The sequence below is a fragment of the Thermobia domestica genome, chromosome 16 (genome assembly GCF_964235325.1).
Source record: "Thermobia domestica chromosome 16, izTheDome1.hap1.1, whole genome shotgun sequence".
In the NCBI taxonomy this organism is placed as follows: domain Eukaryota; kingdom Metazoa; phylum Arthropoda; class Insecta; order Zygentoma; family Lepismatidae; genus Thermobia; species Thermobia domestica.
This window is the reverse complement of record NC_137469.1, coordinates 110,321,895-110,347,593: the sequence shown is the minus strand read 5'-3', so window position 1 is coordinate 110,347,593 and position 25,699 is coordinate 110,321,895. Positions and strand designations below refer to the sequence as shown.

General features: G+C 36.2%; 1 protein-coding gene across 9 annotated transcripts in view; it reads left to right on the top strand.

The window, feature by feature from the left end:
- LOC145673340 (uncharacterized) overlaps positions 1-25,699 on the top strand; it is a 193,417-nt gene that overhangs the window by 64,998 nt on the left and 102,720 nt on the right. For 7 of the 9 annotated variants that reach the window (XM_081742956.1, XM_081742954.1, XM_081742957.1 and 4 more), the window contains exons 8-13: positions 3,506-3,587; positions 6,363-6,494; positions 7,738-7,881; positions 13,579-13,719; positions 18,324-18,908; positions 22,591-22,692. In XM_081742956.1, coding sequence (XP_081599082.1) covers positions 3,506-3,587; positions 6,363-6,494; positions 7,738-7,881; positions 13,579-13,719; positions 18,324-18,908; positions 22,591-22,692 — 1,186 coding nt within the window. The remainder of the gene's footprint in view (positions 1-3,505; positions 3,588-6,362; positions 6,495-7,737; positions 7,882-13,578; positions 13,720-18,323; positions 18,909-22,590; positions 22,693-25,699) is intronic. The other 2 variants (XM_081742958.1, XM_081742960.1) reach the window with 1 other exon arrangement.

The window sequence follows — 25,699 nt, the reverse complement described above, 5'->3', positions numbered from 1 at the left end:
TCACGACACTGAGTGGATTCAGAATAGCAACATCGTTTGGTGAGTACGAACGGTCACTCATCTTTCCTCTCATGACATTGCTTGACTACCCTGATCTCACGAAAAGTGATATTCCAGTGCAGCTAGAACATTGGTATAATTATTCGTGTCCTATAGCATAGATAGCTGTGTGTGTGTGTGAGGGGGTTAAACTGAACATTACAGTTACAAGGTGTACAACTTTGCTTCCGTCGTTTTTTCCCCAAAATATGACGCTTTAATGAAACAAATTGCTTACCCAGGCATTATTCAAAGTATTGTCCATCGCTGGCCACTACTTTCTCCCATCTTTTGGGCAGCGTACGAATGCCGCGTCGAAAAAATGTTTCATCTTTGGAGGCGATCCACGAATCGATCCACTTTTTGACTTCTTCAAAAGATCGGAAGTGTTGGTCAGCCAGGTCATGCGCCATTGATCGAAACAAGTGATAATCAGAGGACGTGAAGTCTGGAGAGTATGGCGGGTGGGGTGGAACTTTCCATCTTAACGTTTCCAAGTACGTTTTGACCACTTTTGCAACGTGGGATCGAGCGTTGTCGTGCCACTCGCTGTATTTTGGCCGTTTGTCCTTTAATGCTCGGCTTAAACGCATTAATTGCGTTCAGTAACGATCACCTGCGATTGTTTCACTTGGTTTTAACAGCTCATAGTACACGACGCCAAACTGGTCCCACCAAATGCAGAGCATGATCTTGGAGCCATGGATATTCTATTTGGCCGTCGACGTGGAAGCATGGCCGGGATATCCCCATGATTTTTTGTGTTTAGGGTTATCCTAATAAACCCATTTTTCGTCCCCGGTCACAATGCGATGCAGAAATCCCTTCCGTTTTTGCCTCTGAAGCAACTGTTCACAAACACACAAACACCGTTCAACGTCTCTTGGTTTCAACTCATCCGGGACCCAAGTTCTTTCTTTCTGAATCATACCCATGGCTTTGAGCCGTTTTGAGATGGCATGCTGTGTCACTCCCAATGATCATGCCAATTCTTCTAGAGTTTGACGCGAGTCTTCACTCAGCAATGTCTCCAATTCTGCATCTTCGAAAACTTTCTGTCTTCCACCACTATGCCGGTCTTCGACGTTAAAGTCACCGTTCTGTCACTAATAGCGTCCTCACCATAAGTACTCGAGAGCATTCGATGAGACTCAGCCGCAGTTTTCTTCATATTAAAACAAAAAAGTAGAACCTCCCGCAAATGGCGAGAATTTGGCTCGTAAACTGACATTTTCAATCGAGAACAACTTTACGATGCACACACAAATCAACTAATGCTTGAATGGGGTTATGTTGACAGAGGTCCAAGCTAACTGCCTGACGTCTGCGATCAGTTTATTTCGATCGCTACTTACCGTTGTAGCCACCTATCGGAAAACGGCGGAAGCAAAGTTGTACACCTTATAATTCTTTTCACAAAATTGCTTAATTATCTCGTTTCTTTTCACGTCATGCACGTCGATTTTTTATAGGACACTACCTTTTCTAACTATATATCCTACCAAATTAAACAGGGATATATATATATATAGTGCTGCTTGTGTAGAAAGCCATGCTAATAGAATCTTTGAGAATATTTGAAAGTTAGTGATATCTACATTCAAACTAGTATGTCAACTCGTAGATCTTGTAGCATCTGTATTACTTAAGCAATATCAATGACGAGAAATGGACTAAGCATCCATTGAATCTTTTGATAATTAAACAATTATAGAAAATCTTGTGTATCAAATTTGAAACACATACGTAGGTAGATATATAAATTCTGCAAAACAGGTGAAAACATAATTTAAAAAAAAAAAAATAGTTGATAAAGGTATACCACTTAACATGCAGAAACGTCTAAATGTACAAAAGAAATTTTAAATAGTCAGAAACAATTGCCTGTAATATTAATTATTATATCGTGATTTAAAAAAAAAAAAAATACGTAAATTTCGACTAATCATTCCGATTATTTGCATACAAACTGTGACCAGTGATATTGTAGTAGGTAGAAGTTCATTCAGTATAGAAGTGACTGAAGAAACAACTTATAAAGGTAACCAAGAAACTTCTCTCGCTTTTTCACCCACCACATTCGACCATCGATATGTCACCTAAAACATACCTGGAAGATCAAAAATAGTCTCCATTAGCATTAACGACCTTCTCCCAACGTTCTGGAATGCCATGGATTCCATCACGGTAGAATTTGGTGAAAGCGAAGAAGGTATTAAGTGCAGTTTGCACCACTACTAGGGATTTGAACTGGCGTCCTCTAAGGTGATTGTCCGAGGAATCGAACAGGTGATAATCGAACTGTCCAATGTCCGGGGAGTATGGCAGATGCAATACTGTTTCCCATCCAAGGGGTAGAATGGTGTCCCGGATCATCCTAGCCACGTGGGGCCTAGCGTTGTCCTGTAACAGGAGGACCCCTTTGCGATTCAGAAGTGCTGGCTCCAGTGTTTCAAGTTTTTCTTGAACACGCTCAACTACTGACAGTACACAGTAGCATTGATGCTCTGAGCAGCTGGTATCATTTCCCGATGCACGATGCCGCGAGCAGTCCACCAAACACAGGAGGATATTCTTCTGGTGCAGTTCTGGTTTCGGCTGTTTTGGAATCGGTTCCTGGGATGCTAATCAATAATGACGGCGCCGCAGAGCTTCGTACAGAACCCACTTCTCATCGCATGTTAACACCCAGTCCAGAAATGGCTCCTTCCTCAGACGAGACAACAAAGAAACACATGTGACTGTTTGCGTTGCCTTCTAGCCCGGAGTCAAATCATGTGGCTAGCCCGGACCTAACTTGTAGTGCTTCCCAAGTTGATGGAGGTGCTGGCGAATGGTTTCTCCACACACACTAAATTGTAGTCCCAGTTCCTCACATGTCTGGCCTCTGTTTGCCTCAATTGCTGCCTGAAGATCTTCATTTTGTGCATATGTTGGTCTTCCGGCACGTAGTTCGTCTTCAAGTGTTTCGTCACCGTCCTTAAACTTCTTAAACCACCACTGTACTGTCCCGCATAGTTACGACACTCTCTCCAAAGGCCTGGCATATCTTCCGCTCCGCTGCAGCGGCGTTTGAACCTAGTTTGAACTCGTACAGCATACACGCCCTTATGACGCTCTGTAGAGACTCTGTGTGTTCACTCTGTCCTCATTACGCAAGTTCACGGTGTAACTGAACTGCCACAACCAGGTAGTATGTTGGATATACCCACACTAACAACTGACCTTCGTCCATTCGCATTCAACTCACGATATGAGGGCCAATTGAATACAGACCTCCTCAAAAAGTGACAGAACTTTCTTGATTGCTTTTGTACATTAAGTATAAACGGTAATTCTCGCGAAATTATACCTTGGATATTTCTCTCGCAAGATGCATAACTGTATCAAGTCAACTGTCGGTTATCTAATAAAAATTGTATTTTTTCATAGTATACTTTACTTCTAACAATCTTATTTATTACAGGAATGGGAGATTGTAAGCGACCGAAATCTGCTCCCTCAAATACTAGTCAATTTCGTGACAATCCAGCAGGACTTGAATTTAAGTAAGTGTGTTTGTGTATATTTTATGCTTTGTAATATTTTACGCTTGTGTCCGAGCTTCATATTCGAATAACCCTCAAGTTCATATGAAAATAATTATCAACATTATCAAATGTTACTGTAAAAAAAATTAAGTTGACAAAAATGTTAACAGTATTGCGTATAAATTCTTTCTTATCAACGAAAACTTTATTGACAAAATGACAGAGAAAATCTCGTTTCAGTGAAATCTCTGTGAAACGAAAACTCCTTTCTTATATTCTGAACGGATACTCTGTTACTGAGCTACTAGTGACATGATGAGCCTCCTCTGTCTATTACCCATTTCCGGAGTCACAGGAAGTGTTAAGTAGTGGGACTTATTTCTCTAAATGAGATTTTAAAAGCTCGAGTGTAATGGAAAGAATGAAAATAAAAGCGACTGTCTTTGTGACCTCATCACGCTTAAACCACCCGACCGATCTTAAAAAAAAAAAAAAAAAAAAAAAAAAAATCAACATACACGAGGTTCAGACCTGAGATTTTTTTTTTTTATATCACTTTAACAATAGAACTTAGAAGAGGTGAAGAGGAGGGGAGAAATAAAAAAAAAATAAACGAAAATTAATAACTCTGGAGCCACCAGACCTATCTTCAACAAACTTTCAACATAGATAAGGTTCGGACCTGGGATGTTTTCGTTATTTCATTTTTACGGTGCAACGTAGGGGAGGGGGAAGCGGAGATATATGTAAAAAAAAAAAAAAAAAAAAAAAAATGAAAGTGACTGTCTATGTGACTTCACTCTTGAACCACCTGACCGATCTTGATCAAATTTTCAACCTAGATTAAGTTCAAACTTGAGATGATTTTTATCATAGCACTTTGACGATGTAACTTAAAGGAAGGGAAAGAGACTTACAAATGATCGAAAATGACCGATATCAGTGTCGAATCTATAGTTTTTGAGGTCTCCGAGATGGACAGTAACACTTTTGATGCCATTTAAGTCCAAATTGAGCCCCGCAAAAATTGTGGGAGGGGAGGGATATATATATATATATATAATCAAAATTACCAATATCAGTGTCAAATTCATACTTTTCGGGGTCGCTGAGATGAACAATGATACTTCCGATGTCGTGGCCCGCAACATGGGAAGGAGAGGGGATATATAAAAATCATATCAAGGAGCGCTTTAGTAATAGTAAAAAGTGACTGACTAACGAAACATATTACTATTTTTTCTTAATTTAACCCAGCGAAGCGGGTAATTGATGCTAGTAAATGATAAATTGAAGAAATAACGGATTTTATCTCATTATCAGTTCCTTTATAGGTACAAATTCAATGTGTGTGTGTGTGTGTGCCTGCACATAGTATATATATATATGCATCGAATTTTTTGTCTTTTTCTGAACACTTTGGACATACATTTGTCATTTTTCCTAGAGATAGTTAAATTCAAATAATGTAGTGCTGTTGGTTTATTTCTGTACGGTGAATATTTATTTTGTGATAGTATGATTTTTTTTAAATAACAAGAAAGAGATTCTACTGTTCGATATTCTAGTGGAGAAATAAGTCATCATCTATGTATCTATAGTATTTACTGCATTCCGTGAATCTTTCTCTGTAAAGGTTGATCTCAAACGAGAAGCACAAGACGCACTTTGATCAATTTATAAACTCATAAATCTCTAGATCTAAAAATATGTCGTATCAAATTTTACGTGCACAATATTGCTGGATGTATTGCAATTGATGTATCTGTTCCATTTATAGAAACCACTTTTATCTTAATTTAAGGATATGAATTAACTCATGTTTATAATAATTTGTGTAGTACTCTGTTATTTAGTATACCTAAAATTTAAAGTATTATTAACTGCACATTTTCAGTGTTTCCTTACATCTTTCTCAGCAAATCTGGGGAACTGACGTGCAGGTCATCTTACTTCTTTGAATTTCTTCTTGCACTATTTTATGTGCACGTAAACAATGATGCGGTTAAAAAACTTGTTAATATAATAATGTAATTTCCTTCCATTAAAATCCTCTTACTTGGATGTCTTAATTCTTGTGAGAAAACTTGTACAGATTTTTATGAAGACATAATTTTGTGCCAGTTTGCAGAAATCTTGCTCACTTCTAACTGGTACTAAATAAAAGTACAGTAAGTGAGAAACAGTAAACAAAAGAGTACGTATACAAAATCATTTCCATGTTATCAAGCTGAAACGAAAGAAGTAATTTGCGTTTCCTGAAAAGTCCAAAGAAAGTGAGTGCAAGGTGTCTACCGGTCACGAAAGTCACGAAAAAGTTATGAAATCAGAAAACGGTCATGAAAGTCAAGAAAACGTCACGAAATTTAGCTTTTAGGTCACGATTTTTTTTTATCTGTACAATTGTAAGTACAGATTGGAAAATTTTGTTCTATAAAATGTCAAAATTCACCACAAGATATGTCTATGGTCGACATTAGACGCTTCAAATCGCAAGCAAACTACGCTTCTATCGCATGGATGAAAATTCGGCCTAATTCGCACCCAAATTCGCTCTTGAAAGTGTTATGAAATTTTTGATTTGGTAAAGAAAAGGCCACGAAAAAGTCACGAAATTTCATTTTGGAATTTTAGTAGACACCCTGGAGTTGCATTACAAATTAATGAATAAAGAAAAATACTGACTCCTATTTAATATTTCAATAAATTCTTATGGCTTTAGAAATGTTCATGCGTGAGTTGGATTTTGAATCACGTACCGTACACCATTCTTGTATTTATTCATTTGTGTAGGTGTCAGTGCAATAAGGATACTTGTGGTGCAAACTGCCAATGCGTCCAATGTGACTGTGTTACAGAGCGTAAAAGATCTGGATCTCGTGATCCAAGAAGAAGCAAAGGTGATAGTAGCGAAGAAGACATAAGGTAAGTCAAGTTGCATATTAAGGTTGGTAATTCAAAATAGATATATAGAATACCAAGTACGCTTTCAGCGATTTAGTTCCCTTTTTATATCGTTACGTAGTGGAAACGACTTTCACATATTTCAGCATATAGGGGAAAGGGTCTAGTGCTGAAAACTAGAAATTCGATATTACATATTTTCTCCTGTCCAAAATTCGTAAATCAGAACCAAATAGTGCAATATTTTGAGTTTTTACAAAATTCGTGAGGTATTTTTACAGGTTTTCAAAGGGCGTTTATTTACTTGTATATGAAAAGAAGATTCATCACTGATATATTGCCTGTTTTGTCATATTTCTATGAACTTCATAGTTGCTCGTTCATAGAATGAGATGTCTTTATCTGATAAAAACTAAATAAGGTGCTCATTTACACCTTAGTCTGAATTAAATGTTGTACCACGAAAAGAGATTTTAAGAAAGGGGAAAAAGTAAAAGTGTGACGGAGCTAGATCAGCGACGCCAGGTTTAAAAACACAACCCACTTAAGGTCCAATAATTTTTGACGGCTATCAAACTTGGTTGTTTCGCGTTGCTGTGATGGATTTGAACTCCTTTACGATTATGAATAACTTTTCTGAATATTGTATGCTTTCGAACTGCCCAATTACCTACAGCACACATTCAAATTGACGTTTAGCTCCTTTATTAGGAGCTCGAAAAACACAACAACTTTAAAATCTTACCACACTGATATCATAACCTTCTTCTTATGATTGTCTATTTTCGACTTCCGCGGATTTCGTATACCATGAAAAAAAAAAAAAAAAAAAAAAAACCCTCCATATTCCTCTTGTGTTTGTTAAGTTAAACATTTTTTTTTGTTTGTTTGTTTGTTTAGTTTTAGTTTTTAGAGCTGAGCTAAAAATTTTCAGAGGGAGCTGAATATTGTGCTACAGCTACACTATTGAAATATACAATAGTTAAAATAATTCATTTTTGACATTTATAAATGTTTCTCTAAAGTTGTTCTGATCATCAATACAAAACAATATAAATAAATAAATAAAAAAAAAAAAGTTGCCATTGGTCTCACATTTGTGAAATGTCAATTTTCAACCAACAATAGAATGAACGTTTAAAACTTCTACGATATAATAAAGATGTATTTTACAGTTATTTGCCTGTATTTTATAGTTCCTACCTGTCCTAACGTTTCATATCCTACCATATATGTGCTAATCAATTATCTTAATACTATTTAGAAGTGTAAAGAAGAAAGAATCTCAGTGCTCAACGTGTAAATGCAACTGCAACTGCCAATGCCAGCACTGTGACAAAAACAAGAAGAAAGAATCAGTGGAAGAAGTTAAAAGAAAAACGTGTCCATGTGTTGAAAGATACACAAGGTAAGTGTAAACTATACGCAAACAATAGTACAGAAAAACAGATGTATCTTAGAGAAATACACATTAAGCGTGTGACATAAGATCAAGTATTTAATTAAACGCCTCACAAACGTACTCTGTAGGCTGAACGAAAAGATTTAGAAATGTAGTTGAGTAATAATTTGATAACAAAAGACAAAAGAGTGAGAAATAGTAATAACTAGGGCTCAGAAGTTGAAGACCCAAAAATTGACTAAAATGGACCTATAAAAAGATCTAAAATATCTTTTAAAAAAGAACCTAAAAACTGGAAAAAAGGACGTAAAAATAAGACCCAATTTTATTAGAATTATATATATAATGAATATAATGCTCAAGAAATACAAGCTTCAAGTAGTATACAATATACAGTTGAAAGTAACGTTATCAATGAAATGTTTTGCTTTGTAGTTCAATTTGCATTTTTGTTATATTGTTTCTGATGTCCTACATTTTGAACACTTTCGGAGGACAACTAAAAACCGAACACTTTTAGAGAAGGCCAGCACACCACATTGGCCCGTAAGAGTCTGGAATTATAATTGATCTGTGTATCCGGAGGACATTACTACGCCTCCTTATCTGTAATTGTTGCAGATCTCGTCTTATGGGTCCAGTCATTGAAGAATATCTAATCTTTTGAATTTTCTTTACTAAAGAAAAGATGTTTAAGAGGTGGTGGTGATTCGAGGTAATGGCCGTAAATTTATTGTCGAAAGATGAAGTGAAAAAAAAAAAAAAAACGTTAATACCCGTTAAAAGACCAATAAACGAAAAAAGGCAAAAAAAGGACAAATAAAATCCACATTTTCTGGCGTACAATGACCCAAAATGAACATATATTATGTTAAGCCTCGTCTTCGGGCATTTGTAAAAAATAGGATTTTTCCTCAACTTCCGGGCCCTAGTAATATCTATTCCTATAAGATATCTAAAGGTTCATTGCTATAAAAATAACCTCTTACATAAATCCGGTAATAGTTCATATCCTGTATCCACCTCTATCAGATTCCCCAGTCTTCTTGGAGTACAGAAAAGTCATTTTCTTAAAGGTTTTCCGACTATGGTTGCTAACCGCATCAATTTTGTCCTAGAATGTCCCATGTGCTACTGTGTCCGCTTTTTGTCCTGAGGTTTCACTTTGAATAGTTCTAATAAAATATTGATACAAAATACGTAATTTCACAATAAAACAAATACACTATTCTACATCATCTGAATGAGGAAAGTTTGGGGTATTTCGAAAGGTGATTATTGCACGAATTCTATTCTTAACTGTTTAAATTCGTAGAATTGACAAATTGTTCTAGCATATCCATATAAAGCGAATTTTATAATGAATGTATAATAACAAATTCCGGTATAAACTGTAGTTTTGGATCTTATGAAATCGAAAAATCATCAGACAAGAACTGGATGAACCTTCCCTGTTTGTTTAGTGGCTAGTGCGAGCGCCATCGGTACCGGGACCTCGGCGGGAGGGCCATAAAGTTTGAACTTACTACAGTTGTTCGATTTTCACCTTAAACTGTAGGTCTGCGTATCAAAATGTTTCTGTGCTGAAAAGGGTCGCTAAATTCTAACTTCCCAAAAACTAGTGAAATTTCGAAACGAATTTTGTAAAACAGAATGTGCTTGTAACCGTAGACTTTGTAGTAACGATTCTATAGAACAGTTCTTTTTTATTGTTATTGTTTTATTTTTAGTAGCGTCAATTACCCGCATCGCTGGGTTAAGAATTTGAATAGATAGGAAAATTTAAATCGATAGAAACAAATCGAAACAATTTAAATCGATAGAAAATATATTGAAAAATCAGAAAATATTATATGTATAATTAAAAATTATATATTACTATTGCGGGCTGAATTTGGATTTAAACGGTATCGGAAGTGACATTGTTCATCTCAGCGACCCCTAAAACTCTGGATTCGACACTAATGTCGGTCATTTTCGATCATTTCTATCTCCCACCTCCCCCTCCCATAAATTGCACCAGCAAGATGAAACGATAAAAACTATCCCAGGCCCAAACTTCATCTATGTTGAAAATTTGATTGAGATCAGTCAGGTGGTTCAAGAGTTATTAAGTAACAAACATAATCACTTTCATTCTTATTTATATAGATTATTTTATTTTTATACATTTATTTACTTTCTTAATCATAAAAAAAATGGGAGAACTGATGAGATAACAGATTTCGGATTTGTGTGAGATCAAAAGGAAGTGTGATAACAAGGTAATATCCACGGCAGTGATTTGTAACCGACGTGTCACGAGATTCGGTGTGCTTGCTGCGGAATTTTCGAAGTAATGTGGCATTGATGGTGGGAAATAAATAAGGATAATATAATTCAATATAAACTTGGAAAAAAGGAAGAAGATAAATCCTAGTTTTCCAGCGATGTTCAAGAATGGACAATACTTACTAATGAGAATCTGCCGCAATTTTACCACACGTACGTTAGTGTTCCATGGGTACACTCTGGAAAGCAGACAAGTGGTTGCGGTGGGTCAGCGGTAGAGCGCTTACCTCTGGTGTGTGGGGTTCCTGGTTCAATTCCTAGCCAGGTAGGTTTGTAGTGGACAATATCGTGCCCGTGAGTTTTCTCAGGGCACTCCCTTTTCTCCCACCTTCTAATTCCAGTAATTCTTCCATCATCATTTACTTGCTCTAATCATCGTCTTCTTTAGCCTAAAGGGCATAGACAAAAATGATTCAGAACCACTGGTTTACGATATGCATGCATTTATGATAGATGTCTAGTTTTCAAAGTGGTGTTTCTCTCTTTCTCTCTCTTGTCACATATGAAGTGTATCTCGATTTTCAATTTGAGTATAAATCCTATTTCCAACTATTATTTTTCCACTCGTACATATTTCCGATGAAAACGACTTATTCTACCCATTGTTTCAGTTTAATTAATTATCTGCATTATATATATATAGTGCAGAAAAAGAACAAACGGAAAATGGATAAAGTTATAACTACATAACTACGTATTATATACATAGGGTGGTCCAAAAGTAGGTTTACATCCCTGCATTGATCAAGTATAACATTCTAGCTCACAGTTTTATTTGGTTCGGCTGTTCCCAGCTTAAGATATAAGTGAAAGACATTAAAAACAAATATTAAAGAACTTAAGTCTACCTGATGGATAACAATAAAAAAATTATATAAAAAGCAGTACGAGACTGTGTATCTCCTTTTCGGCCACTATACACAAATGCTTCAAAGATCCGTAGCTCCTAAACTATGGGACCTACCGTAATCGGATCAAGACTTCACTTAGAAACTAATATGTGCTCTATCCAAAAATCCATGTTTCAGAATCCTAAGGTATTTCCGCAACAATTTTTATAGAGGTAGTTGTGCGTCCTTCAAATTCCCTCCATAAAAATTGTTGCGTGAGTACCTTAGGGTTCTGAAATATGGATTTTTGGATAGGGCACATATTAGTTTCTAAGTGAAGTCTTGATCTGATTACGGTAGGTCCCATAGTTTAGGAGCTATAAACCTTTAAAAGTTCATTTATATAAATATATTCTGCTTCTTTATAGGGAACGAAATTACTCCGAAAAACCCATGAACATGATGTTTGTCCTCCAAAGAACTCTGATACTGCAGAACTGAATCTGAAACCCTGCGTCAATTGAGCACTCTTAGCAGTGAGTTACCATATAATATCGATGTTACGCTAACATTTTAAAATAAATAGTATTTCTAACCTGGGGATTTCAAGGTTGTCTCGTTTTCTCCTTCTTTATAGCTAAAATAACATAGCTACAATTAATAAAATATATTAATAAAGCAGGGGCGGATCCAGAACCGACTTCTGGGGGGGGGGGCGGTGGGTTGTCACACTGCTACTTTTAAGGGCTCCAAACTTCGGGATGGGATGGGATGTGTGTTTTATATATATATATATATATATATATATATATATAAAATAAGAAAGTTTTCTCTTCTGGGGGGGCCATCGCCCACCCCTCTGGATCTGCCCCTGTAATAAAGTAATATACTGTAGCGAACATGCAGCCAGAATGGGGTAAATTATACAGGACTAATGGCGCATAATTCGATGTAGCCCGTATCGTGTCTTGGTCGGAGGAATATAGCGAATATGCAGCCAGAATGGGCTAAATTATAAGTTTATTTTAAAAGCAATTTTTATTATTAAGAAATCTGTATTTCTTGGTTAGAACAGTAAACATCCGGACAAGCGTTGCGATTCTAGAATAGACTGCTATTCAAGGAAAACAACGAACCTAATTCCAGAAACAACGAACCTAATTCCACACGGATGTCATATAAACACACATTTACCAGCTTAAAATTAAATATCCATTTGAGTAAACAAGGATGCTCATCCGTATAAAAGCAAAATTTTAGAAAGTTTACTCGCCCAGTACATAACTATCTATGAGTGTATACGCCGCCACTCCGTGCCGAGCGTCGCTCAAGAGTTCCCGACGCCTTTACTCTGGTGATGTAGCAGCCAGCACCTGTAGTCCAAGAAGCTGAGCCGGCATACGTCCAAGTCTCGAAAGACGTCACCGCATTAGACGACCTCCAGGGAGAACTTCAAGCTCACGAATCCAGTTCCATACAGGGAAACATCGAGGACAGCCGTCAGCCAGTTCGAACCCAGGACCACGACGTCCCGTGCCTAGCAGCGAGGAGATTCTACGAGTCTGCGAGGCAACGCCAAGAAGAGAAGAGGAAGAGACTTCCGGCGGGTTCGAAGCAAGGACTCTCACACTCAAACCCAAGTGCTTAAGTGCGTCGTAAATTTCCAGCCAAAACAGACAGCAGCAAGCCCCAGTGCCTTAGGACAGCATCAAGCAGAAAAACGAGAGTAAGCAAAACCATATTTTGATTTGTTCTCAAAGAGGTTCGTTTGAGGAAAAAGGAAGCTGATATTCTATTTACACACATAGCCTTGCATTGGCATGTTTTAAATTTATTAGCCTCATTTGGTTAGCCTTCAGCTAACGGGACAACCGGTCAAAAAAACCGAGATCCTTCCGGTCAATGTGTTGATCGGCTTTAGAAATTCTAATTATCCCCTTTTATTTAGAACTCCGGATCTTTCATTAAATTCATTTCATCATCATCACCCTTTTGTAATAAAATACAAAATTCAATTTCCTATCTTTTATTTAAGTGACCTGCATCATCCTGATGCGTAGTTTATAACTTAAGCAATTAAGTAAATATTCAACATATTCAATTTAATTAATTTAACTTCCTGCGTGACAGATTACATTACTGAGCTTTTATTACTTAACTCCCCTGGTAATCTGGAGTGTAACTAAGTTACTCTTAAGCTCCTATAATTATCATTCTAATTAGCTCTGTAATTAATATCGTTGCTCCTTATTAGCAACATTAGTATCCATTAAGAATCATTGTGTCAAAGACCTGAGGTGTCAAATGTTAAGTTTACTGGTACATAACGTGACAATTCCATTTTATGGACATGTGCTTTAGATTTTCGTGGAAGTACAAATATATTGTAAAATTTTATCATAACTTTTTATACTTACATACACAAAAGCTTTAAAATCAACATCACGGGAACATTGTAATAGTCAATTACTTATAACTAACAAACGTAGTATGATAATTCTTTGAGGAAAGTAATCAAGATTCATCTCTTCATCTTCTATAGATCTGTGCAGAAAGAAGAGAGTTGCTGTTCGATGTGTCAATGTGCTCCGCCTGAGAGTGTTGGGAAGCAAAATGATGCTAACATTGAATCTTCGGATACCTCTAAAAGAAGGACTCTTACAAGCGGCAGACCAGGTACGAGGTAAGGAAAATACCCCATAGTGTACTAAATGGTGCAACAAAGAACAGAACTTCCAGTACAGTTCAGAAGATATCGATGTAGTCAGTATAATAACTGCCACTGTACCTAAATTGTAATATCCAATGACATGTATATGCATCATGTCATAAGAGATAACAGATGACGTTGTGCAGGGCCGGATTTCCATGTTTTGCGCCCATGGGCCCTACACTTTAAGGCAACTGCTTATGTTAGGATATAAGTCCTGAAGATTTTTCGATATGAGAAATCGGTTAAGTTGGGATAGTGATATTTCTTCAGCAGTTCCCAACTTCTCTCCCGTTTCACCACGGACAAGAGTGTCTCTTTTTTTAAGAGTAGTGATGTAAATAAATGAAACTGACCTTTCTTTCCGAAGCAAAATGGTGCTAATGTAGGCCATACTACTTCAAACCGAGCGAAATAGCTCTGTTGGTAGAGATTGGGTTCACATTCGGAAGGTCGTGGCTTCGATCGTCATCGCCGACCATTCTAACTAGGATTTTCCCTATTTCTTCCCCTTGTTGTTATACCTAGGTATATCCAGTGTAAAATGGCCTCCGGGCAGTATCTGGTATTTGTTGAATAAATAAATACACGCATATTTGTAAAAGTATGAGTGTCGAGCTGTCTACTCCCGCCCTTTTTTAGCAGATCCATCAACAACTGATCAAATCACCATAATAAACAACTGACTTTTGAATATTTGCTAAGACTAATCTGCAACAATATTACCGTAGTCACGACCATTAAAAAAACGGCTTTCGCTTATTTTATTGAGTCGTTGGTGAAATATGTATTCTCAATAGTTTTATCGTTTTTTACATATTTTTTTAAATGCCCCTTCCCCTCAAAATTTGCCACCCTGGTCCCGGGCCCATGTGGCCCGTCCCTAAATCCGGCCCTGACCGTGTGTCATGCTTTCCCTTTATCATATGAGTCCTAAACGTCCAGACCAATTTCAAGCTAGCAGGAAGAATGAACTTGCTGAATTAATTTTCGCTTTATTTATTTTTCTGCAAAGGGGAAAATAAACATAGTGAAGACAATGAGATAAGTCTTTACGACGCGATAACTAGGGTCTCAACTGGATGCTCTCAAATTAAAGCGCATGTTGTATATACAGTGAAACCTCTACTAACGGACACCTCTATAAAGCGGACACCTCCCTTAACGGACATATTTTGTAATCCCCAAACACTGTAATAGGAAAAAAACATATTGGCAAACCTCTCTAAAGCGGGCACTCTCTAGTACGGACACGGACAGTCTTTTCTGTCTTTTATAGGTATTATTTACCTCCATATTACGGACACTTTCTCTAAAAATAAGTTCAAAAGTGTAGTAAAAATACATTTTTAGTAATTCATACATGTATCACCAAGGAAGCATTGTGACAACATTTTGCCCCCTCAACTGTCTGCTTAGCAACCCAGATGAAGCGTCTCTGTTTAACAAACTCTTATGTCCTTTGCTTGCATCCCACTCCCACCCAAGCTGTTTTAGACACAAAAGTGATTGACAGTTGCCCGCCGTTAGGGATGACACGTTATGGTACTGTCCCGTTGGAGTCTCTAACCAACCAGAAGACAAGTTTAGTATTTTTTGCCATGAGGTATATATATTGTCTCAAAAAGGACACTTCAGGACTGCAATTACCCCACAAATTAAAGCGCCATATTGAAAACGAAGGAAGTACTGATAAGTGTAAAGTGCAGAGAACTATAACATGTTATTTCCATGTTGTACCTCGAACATAGAGTATTGGATGACACAGGATAATGCATGTAATATTCGTAAATACGTGATTCATGCAAAAATATTTTTTTTCTAATTGTATATTATCTTGCTCACTAATTTACATAACAAAATACTGAAACCTCTTGAAGGCGGACACCTGTCTATAGCGGACAATTTTTGATTCCCTACGGCTGTCCGCTTTAGAGAGGTTTCACTGTATATATATATAAAATCAGAAAACAAATAATAAGTTTTAATCCCCTCTCGAAACAAATCCCGTCTTTTATATTTAGTGATTTAGTGATAGCGGTAATGCTACGACATCTTTGGGCTCAATAGCTGATAAATTATCTTGTATTCTGTTGATAGTAGCTTTGCATCTATCTATAACTGTGAATAAATAAAGTCTGTCCAATGCTCTAAAACTATATAATAATAATAATAATTTGTGCTAAGTTTCCGGCAGTCAATCTGTGCCTTCATCAGACATTATTTCTGATGCTATCGACAAGTTTGCGAAACTATAACATAAGTTATTATTAATATATAGTTAGAGCTTTGGTCAAGTTTCGTTAGTTATTCCCAAATTATCTGCACGATTGTAGCCGTACTAAATAATCCCAAAACACAAATTTCCGTAAACTCGGTTTCGAATTTTTTAACTTTCGTGGCTGTTCTCTCGTACATATAATTAACGAGCAATATATAATATCGCACACCCGGTGGAAGACTGTTACAAGTCAAAATTACACATTTATGGGAACATGACTTTTAAAGTTAGTTATTCTGTCAAAATCGCTCCCTGGAATACTGGTATTTCTGCCATCTAGGGGTTAATTTGTTTAGTTACGTTTATGCGAAAATACCACCAGGTAGAGCTCGCCTCTCTCTCTCTCTCTCTCTCTCTCTCTCTCTCTCTCTCTCTCTCTCTCTCTATATATATATATATATATATATATATATATATATATATATATATATATATATATATATATATTCTCTTTTGAGCAATGATAACTCAAAAATTTCCATTTTTTGAGTTGTAACACTTCCACTGGATGTGCGATATTATGTGTGAAATACTGTAGTGACATCCTAAATGCCATGCTTTGTCGTATCAGTCCAAAACATCTAGCGTATTACAAAGCAGTAGAAAGGATTAAATTGTCGGACATATTATGAATATATGAAGCAGGATTACAGCTTACATGTTTGAACATATATTTTGTTTTATTGTAATATTTAGTAGTTAGTGTTCGTGCACTCCTTTTCGAGACTGTTGTGTTTAACAAGGAAATTTTCAAAGGCTTAATGATGTGAGCAAAATACAGGATAATTGAGATACTGTTATTTAACATTAATTATTCCAATTTTTATTTTCAATTTTAACGTAGACTAGAAGCGTGACTATCGAGACTCGTAGGCACGTGGGACATGGTGACCGCATTTTCATTGAAATTACTTTCCGGCGCTAAATTGTGTTGACTATGAACCGAAATCATTTGCTGAATATACTAGAAAACGACTTTCTTTTGAACTCCGTGTCACTTGTCCTAAGATCCATTGCTGGTTATAGACTAACGTTCTACGTATAGATATATCAGAAAATAGGAGTTTTGATTCACATCGTAAAAATTATGATAGACTTCCAAACTGTGTGAATTCTGCACTGAAACCGGAGGTGATCAGTCTATAGTTTCCAGTTGTAATACAGGGATAAGTCAGAAAAGGAATATATTCTTGGAACGATGAAGCCGTATCAGAAAGCTTTTCTCACTATCTCGTACCGTTTTGCTATAATAAAAATTAGTATTTAAACTGAATCTGCCATTTTTTTTTTCGGTTTCAGTATAGAGAGCTTATGATTGAGGTGAAATCCGTTCTTAGGACGCTTAATCGATTACAGAAAGCCGTTTGGTATCAAATACCATTTTTACTTTATGGTGATCAACGTTAAAACTAGAAATGTTTCAATCCTACCACTTCTGCTTTCAATAAAGAATTAAGGGGGAAAGTGGAACTTATCTTCGGAACACTGAATTGATTTTTAAAAATAAAAACAAAAAACTTGCTATTTTTTGCCATTTTTTCTTTATGTAGATTAGTATTGAAACCGGAAGTTGTAATGGATTTCTACTACTTTCGTTTTAGCTGATGGATAAAAGTAGAAATGGGTCGAAAAAGTGTAACAGCTTTTTCAGGCCAGCCATCTTGAGTGAAGTTTTCCTAGGTTTCCCTCATTCACACGGGCAAACGCCGGGATGGTACCTAACATAATTGTCCCAGGCCTTTTCCTTCCTTCCCTTCCCTCGGATAGTGTGATCGCCGAAGGACATCTTCCCTCATACATGTATCGAGCTAAATGGCTATAGCCACAGCCCAGAAATTTAATTCCTAATTCCTAAAAGTAGAAATGGAATCCATTCTTGAGACTGAAACGATTAGAGAAAAGCACTTCTCGCTATCTGTTGCGTGCTCTATGATGATCAACGTTAAAACCGGAAGTGGTTTATGTTTACACTTTCAGTTTGATTAGATGCTTAACAAATGAGGTGGAACTTATTTTGGGGACGTCGAATCGATTCCAATTAATAAATTCTCGCTATCCGTTACTCTTTTTGTTCAGATACCTGTCAGCAGGCGGATGGACGGACATAGCCGTTCCATCGTTCTACAAGACTTCCGATACTTATGCATAGCATAGTTTGAAAGTTTAGTAACATAAGTTTAAGGGATTCGCCCTTTCTTCAATTCAAAATTTATATACTACTTAAATATTATTTTCTTTTTTTAAATTTGTTTCTTTAATTAATGGGGTTTAACTTTCTTTCAATTACTTAATTTAGAGAAAGTATGTCCTGTAGATGTTGTCCGTGTGGTGATGGTATTTCTTCACCTTCTCAAGAAGCTGTTGCGGATGATTTGAAATCTAGATCTTCTGCACGTCTAGGGAGTGATAAAGGAAATTCTAGGGGTTCTGGGGATGCTGGCAAATCAAAACAAGCAAAAAGTGGTAAAAAGACATCTGCAAATAAAAAAAATCGCAGTAATAAATCTGTTAATAAAGGAGGAAGCAAGAAAAGCAACTTGTCTCCAACTAGAAAGAAAACAAGTACATCTTCCAAGGGCAAGAAGGATTCTGGTTCTCCAACGGGTAAGAAGAGGTCTGCTACTTCCATGAGTAAGAAGGGTTCTGCTGCATCGATAGGCACGAAGGGCTCTGCTTCCTCAAAAAATAAGAAGCCCAGCAAGAACAACACTAGTTCTGCAGCACGTAACAAACCAATTCTTAAGAAACAGAAGTCTCCAGCACGTGGGAAAAAAGCAGTTAGTAAGAAATCATCCGGTAGTAAAGGACGGGGTAAAAAACCTTCAAACCATGTTATATTTACACGTTCTCAATCTAGTAGTGGCGAAGACAAAGAAATGAGGTGAGAGTAAAGATTTTGTTTTGAATAGCTGTGAGTAGAAACTGCTAGAGTACAACCCCTCAAATCCGAACTAATTGGGGCTGAAGCCTTTTCGGGAGGTTCGGATTACCCGGGAAATAATATTACATACTTATTTCGTCACTGAATTGGCGGTAAAACAACGACTGAGGTTAGACAGGGTGGCCCAGTGGTCGAAAGGGCAGTGACCTTGACTGGCGGGTGTACACTCATGTCCAAAATGATTGTCGCATATTTATAACTGTCTTCTTGTAAGAATATAATTAGATAATGATTTAGAATAAGCATTAAGTCTAAAAATGTTAAAACCTTAAAAAAAACTAAATTTGTGTGATTAAATCTACTTTTTTTCATTTTCCAGCTATAGTTTTTCTTCTCCTGAAAACGTGTTCGGATTTGCCGGGTTTTCGGATTTCCGGGGTTCGGATTTGAGGGGTTGTACTGTATAGCTTTTCCAGTACTTAGTTAGAGAGACAGTAAAGACGTTATACTTACACTTAAAATATAGCGCCTATTTATAATTCTCTTAAGTTTTTCATAAAAACTTCAATTATCTTTTAATTATTGGTATCAGAGAAATCAGCTACAAAAATAAATAAATAAAAGAAAGGCTGAAAGGAATAAAAATAAATGGCATTCACAAATCTATATACAGGGTGAACGGTAACAACGTGGACAAACTTGGACGGGTGATAATACATCTAAAAGAAAGCAAAAATGTCCTAGTGAACATGGGGGAAATTCCGTCCTGTTTAGGAGTGACAGAGTGGGAACATGAACTTCAGAGGCCAACAACTTAAAAACAATACATCGTAGAGAGTGCAGTTAGAAATGTCACTTAGAAAGTCATACCTACTCTATTGAAAAATGCATGTTTGAAAACGCAGCTATGCGTGTGCACGGGATTACCCAAAGGAACGGAGGGATTCCCGGACATGCTGTAAAGGAAAGAACTGTCACATGTTAATCCCGTGTGCACACGTAGCTGCGTTTTCAAACATACAGGCGTTTTCAAGGACTTTTTTGCTTCTTTTTAGATGTACTATTACTCGTCCAAGTTTGTCCACGTAGTTACCGTGCACTCTGTATATATATATATATATATATATATATATATATATATATATATATATATATATATATATATATATATACCAAATTTTAAGTCGCAAGACAACAAATTCGTAATGTAATGAGTGCTATACGGCATTTATTTGTGTACTTGTAACCAGAATAACAATGCGAGAGAAACATTAAGAGGATTAATAATTGTCAATTAAAAACTTCCCATATTCACCACGAAATAAGAAAAATAAAATCTTTCACTAAGAATAACAGTCTTTTTTTCAGGAAGTCGAAGCAGTCAACAAATCATTCAATAAATTCCCCTATCAAGACTACTGATAAACTAAAACACCAGATCGATTAGAAACATAGTCTTTCGGAGCAAACAAAGGATCATTATAACTTAGGTATTAATAAATCAATAACAGTTCTCATCAATCACCAATGAACAGTTAAAGCTGGGAGTGTTAACGGTTGACTGATAGCGATGTAAATAAGCCTTATTCCCATATAGATATAGGGCTAGCCAAAATGATTATTTCATTCTGAAAAGGCTATATTTTCAGAAATATTACACGTGCATACATGAAAGATATATGAGAAGAACCACAAACTCACCAAGTTTATACACCCTCTACAAATGTTCACCAATATGTGCCCCTTTGGTGACCCGTCACACGTCCAAACGATACTCGACGTCTTTTTTCTTGCATTCTCTCCATTTTCGACAGGTACTAGCCTCGTACTGCCATACCCGATCGGAAAGATAATGGACTCGTGCTGCCACACAATAAAACTTGGTGAGTTTGTGGTTCTTTTCATATATCTTTCATGTGTGTACTTGTAATACTTTTGAAAATATAGTCTTTTCAAAACGAATGAATCATTTATGCTAACTCTATATATTCATGTAAATATTTTATTCGTTTTCTTATTATACAGGGTGTTTCAAAACAACACCGACAACGTTCGGGTCAAGACTTCACTTAGAATATGTTTGCTATCCAAAAATACATGTTTCAGAATCCTAAGATACCCACGCAATAATTTTTATAGAGGGAGTTTGGCTACGGACATTTAGTTTGAAGTACTCACCAACTACCTCTATAAAAATTGTTGTGTAAGTACCGCACGATTCTGAAATTTGAATATTTGGATAGGGCACATACTACGTGAAGTCTTGACCCAACTGCGATATGTCCCATAGTTTTGGAGCTATGGACCTTTAAAAGTTCATTTTTTATTGTTTTCGGTAGCCTGTAACTCTGAAAGGAAGCATTTGTGTACCGAGATTGATCTATACTTTTTGTCCTATGTTGGTGGTGTCAGGAATCATCACCCAAACGTTGTCGGTGTTGTTTTGAAACACCCTGTATAGTTAAATATTATGTAAATTGCCCAAGTGTAAATATCTGCAAATATATAAAGTGCTGTTGAAAATTCAAGTAGAAAATTTGTATATATTTTACACACCGATTTGAATTGTATCAGTCTGATAAAAATAATTCAATACGGTATGTATTGTGCGTGATGTAAATAATAATAATAGCAATAAATAGAATGTAGCAATTGACGATGAACACTAAATATTTTATACTTTACGTGGAATTTTGTCAAACAATATACTTATTGGACCGTGGTGGCTCAGTGGAAGAGCATTCACCTCTGGTGCATGAGGATCCTGGTTCCATGCCAGCTCGCGCCAAGTGAACTTTGTGGTGGACAAATATCGTATGCGTGGGTTTTCTCGGGGTTCTCCCGTTTCCTCCCACTTTCTTCATTCCACTATTTCATTCATTTGTCATCATCACCGCCTTCTTTAGCCTAACCGACACCTAAAACAAATATTTCATTTCATTCTTCAATATACTTATTGCTAGGTGCTCAGATACCTATGTAGTAGTAGTAGTATATATTTAAAAAGAATGCGATAACCGCAATTAAAATAATATTGACTTATATACAGCTTTGCACAACAAGTGTTTCTAAATTCTAAATGTATTTACATATCAATGTGATGCGACCAGATTCAAACTCTCGAAACATCTTCAGATGGGCTTTCCCTGTGGAACACATTCTATTTTCTAATAAGTAAGAAACTGTCTTCATGTAAGACATTAGCATTGTAAGCTTATTTTTTAAGTTGCTTCCAGAATTATAAAACTAATAAATAATCTGCAGGCAGTTTTCTTTAGTGACTTCTACACGACTAGACAATAGCATAATGGCTGTCTTCAGTTCTATAAAATGAGTACAAGGAACAATCAAACCAATATTTGATTAGAAATCGCACAATTAAAATTGACATATTTCGTGAAACAGCCAGCAAGAAACTGGTCCGATTCGTGGTGCGAGTTGATGTTGTCCGAAGCGTTAAATTGTAGTGTAATACACTCTTGGAGATGAAAGAGGATGCAACAAAGAAATAAGAAATGAAACGAAAAAGAGAATAATATATTCGTTTCTTGAATGCCAAATTTCTTGTACCGTTAATTTAATTTACTAGTTGTATTCTTGTTGTAGTAACATGATTCGGCGAAATAACTTTTAAAATTTTATGTGGGCGATTAATAATAATAATAATAAATAAATTATTTAGACATCCAGGGAATCTCGGTGGAAATCGAAAGAAAAAGCATAGTACATCTGAAAGTGACGAAGATTTCAGACGGAAACGTTCAAGTAATAAATTAGATGACAGGTAAGATGTGAATTAATATTTTATTTATTCTCTGTATTTTGTGTCGGGTGCTTTAAGTTTAGTGCGCAAAATATGGTTAAACAAGAAATGAATTTCATATATTCAAATGCGCAGTAGTGATTGTGGTAGAATATTTGATTCTTAGAACGCGAATTCTTAGATCTAATTGTCCGAATCATATGTCATTCGGTGATGTTTAAGTAATCGATACATTTAATACGAATAATCATATAGCTGATTCAGTATCAAAAAATTGTAATTAGTATTTCGTTGTTTACTGTTTATGAAACGTTAATTGAAGAGTGAATTGATTTCGTTCCTTCCATTAATCCGTTGACACAGCTTCTTTTGCCCATTATGGATATTTTCAAGCTAGATGTAGTTGCTAAAGATGTCTGACACTTTTCAAGAGACAATTCGTGTATTATGGAAGTAGGTGCTTTGGAGTCATAAATTACATGTAAGTTGTTGGGCGCGATTGTTTGCACGCGATTGTTGGGATTAAAAAAAAAAAAAAAAAAAAAAAAAAAGTAAAATAGAGCGATTAGGTTTTACATAGTAAACAGTTGTTCTGTTTTTAATCGTTTATTGTTGTTGTTGTATTCAATGTATTCTCCAGCAGCATTACACTGCATTCTCCATACTTATCTTATTCCAGTGGCCTCGCGTAGTGTTGTCGCTAACGCTCTCACCTTTGGTGTGAGCGGTCCCGGGTTCGATTCCCGGTGGGGACACTCGGTCGAAAAAGTGTAACAGCTTTTTCAGGCCAGCCAACTTGAGTGAGGTTTTTCTTGGGTTCCCCTCATTCACACCAAGCAAAAGCCGGGATGGTACCTAACATAATGGTTCCAGGCCGTTTCCTTCCTTTCCTAATCCTTTCATCGAATAGTGTTCTCGCCGAGGGACGTCATCTCTCATATACGTCATCTCTAAATGGCCATAGATGCCGACAGCCCAGAAATCTAATTTCTAATCCTAATCCTTGTCTTATTCCAGAAAATTGAATGGTCTAACTGTAGCTGCGTTCTCTGCAGATCAAGACACTACGGAAGTCACAATAGAAATTATCCCCGGGGAGCATCATTTGCATTTACTGTTTCTTCGTCCATAAATCTGCTCAATTATCTAAAGGTTTTCGTGATCACTGTCTAGAGAATGGATTGCACCGACTCCCAGGCATACATCCTGCTCGTCTAAGATCGTGTACACAGTATCGATATATAGACACGAACATGTGTTATTGCGTCTAACTATCATTTTCCTTTAATGACTGGCATTAATAGACCAATATGGGTTCTTCTGGATAGAGACATCCAGGACTGAAATGTAGGCTTGCATTTCCATCCTGTTGGAACCCTACCACAATAAGAGTATGCGACTAACCGAAATATCCTGAGAAAACTCTACTTCTGACTCACTATCTTTCGATAATCAAACCACTCTACGTCTCGTCATGTCATCAATAAAAGTACACCGCAACATGACGGTCATATAGCGCTGTCTGCACATGTTTGAGTCCTACACACCTAGTAGCTTGTTATCAGCTTACGAAAACTGGTTTCGTTATATCATCTTTTGTAACGTTTTATTGTACTTCTCTGATGACAGTACTGTCACGGTTGTCTTCATATTTGTGTTGTCTAGTAGATACTACCATAAATATCAGCAAAGTTTGGTGAGTGGATATTCAATCGATTGGAAATGAGCGAATTATAAAAGTCGTAATTTATGAGCATGAACATAAATTCTATATGGTTTACATTAATAATAAACTGTGGACGTTCATAACCTAATAAAGTAATAAACTGTTGATAGTTTTTGTGTTAGGAACAGTAATCATAATCTAATAATTAAAGACATTCATTTTGCAATTGTAGCAACCTGAAGGATAATCAAACTGCACTTACGTATCTGTAGAAACGAGACGTGCTTATTAATTGATATATGTATTTTCTCATACATACAAAAATACTTCCGTCATAAAAAATGTATACACAATTTAGTAGGTTGTATTGCTTATTGTTTTCCAATTTGAATTGAATTATTATTACCAGTATGTAGTATAGTGTTTACTTGACAGATGTTATACTCTTATGACTGTAACATGTTAATAGGTAGATAGATAGATAGATAGATAGATATGTACAAAATAAAATTTGGGAAATCAAAAGTTAATATTTTGAAGCGGGAAATTTACTTGTGCTAAAATTACCCCGTCCACGTGGGATAATATTGAAAAGTTAAAATTGAAACCTCCATTTCAATCACTGAGTGAAAAAAAAAAAAAAAAAAAAAAAATCAAAAACAAAGAGGAACATTCTGTGATAGCGATTTCTGTATAACTAAATATGGAATCCTATTACGTTTGTAGTGTTTTGGGAAAAGAAAGGTATTAACATATATTACAAATGGAGCCTGTACAAATATTTCTGTATAACCAACGGTATTTTTGGTAAGCGTTTTGCTTTTCGTTTCAAAAGTAAGGTGGGAAATGTTCCAGTTTTTCCATTTATTGATTCATTTCTCATTGTAAATTTGGATTCTACGGGGAATAAAAACATAAATTTTATTCGAAACTATTTCAATTCATGATACATAACGCTGTAACCAGTAAAAATTAGGTTCATTATTATTATTTTAATTGGATGGGGACTGTCATGTTTCATTCTACTCTGCAATAAGCATTCTTTCATCCTAAACGTTTTCTTGATTCTTCTAAATGCCATTGCATTCGGTATGAATTCAGACAATTCCAGTGGTCACAGTACAGTGGTCTAGTGTCGTTTGTGACAGTACAATCAGGTGCAGCGTGTAGTGGTAATTATAGTTAGCTGTCAAGCATTTTATCCCCGGCGTCTTCCCATGCTTCTCTTAGGTATAGAATCCATCCGATATTGTTCGTTTTCACTCACTGCTCTAATTTAGAAAGATGTTAATCTATTTGTTTTAGAAGTTTGTTTATCAGTCGTTTCATTTTTTATTTTGTATAGGTTTCAAAGTGTATTTT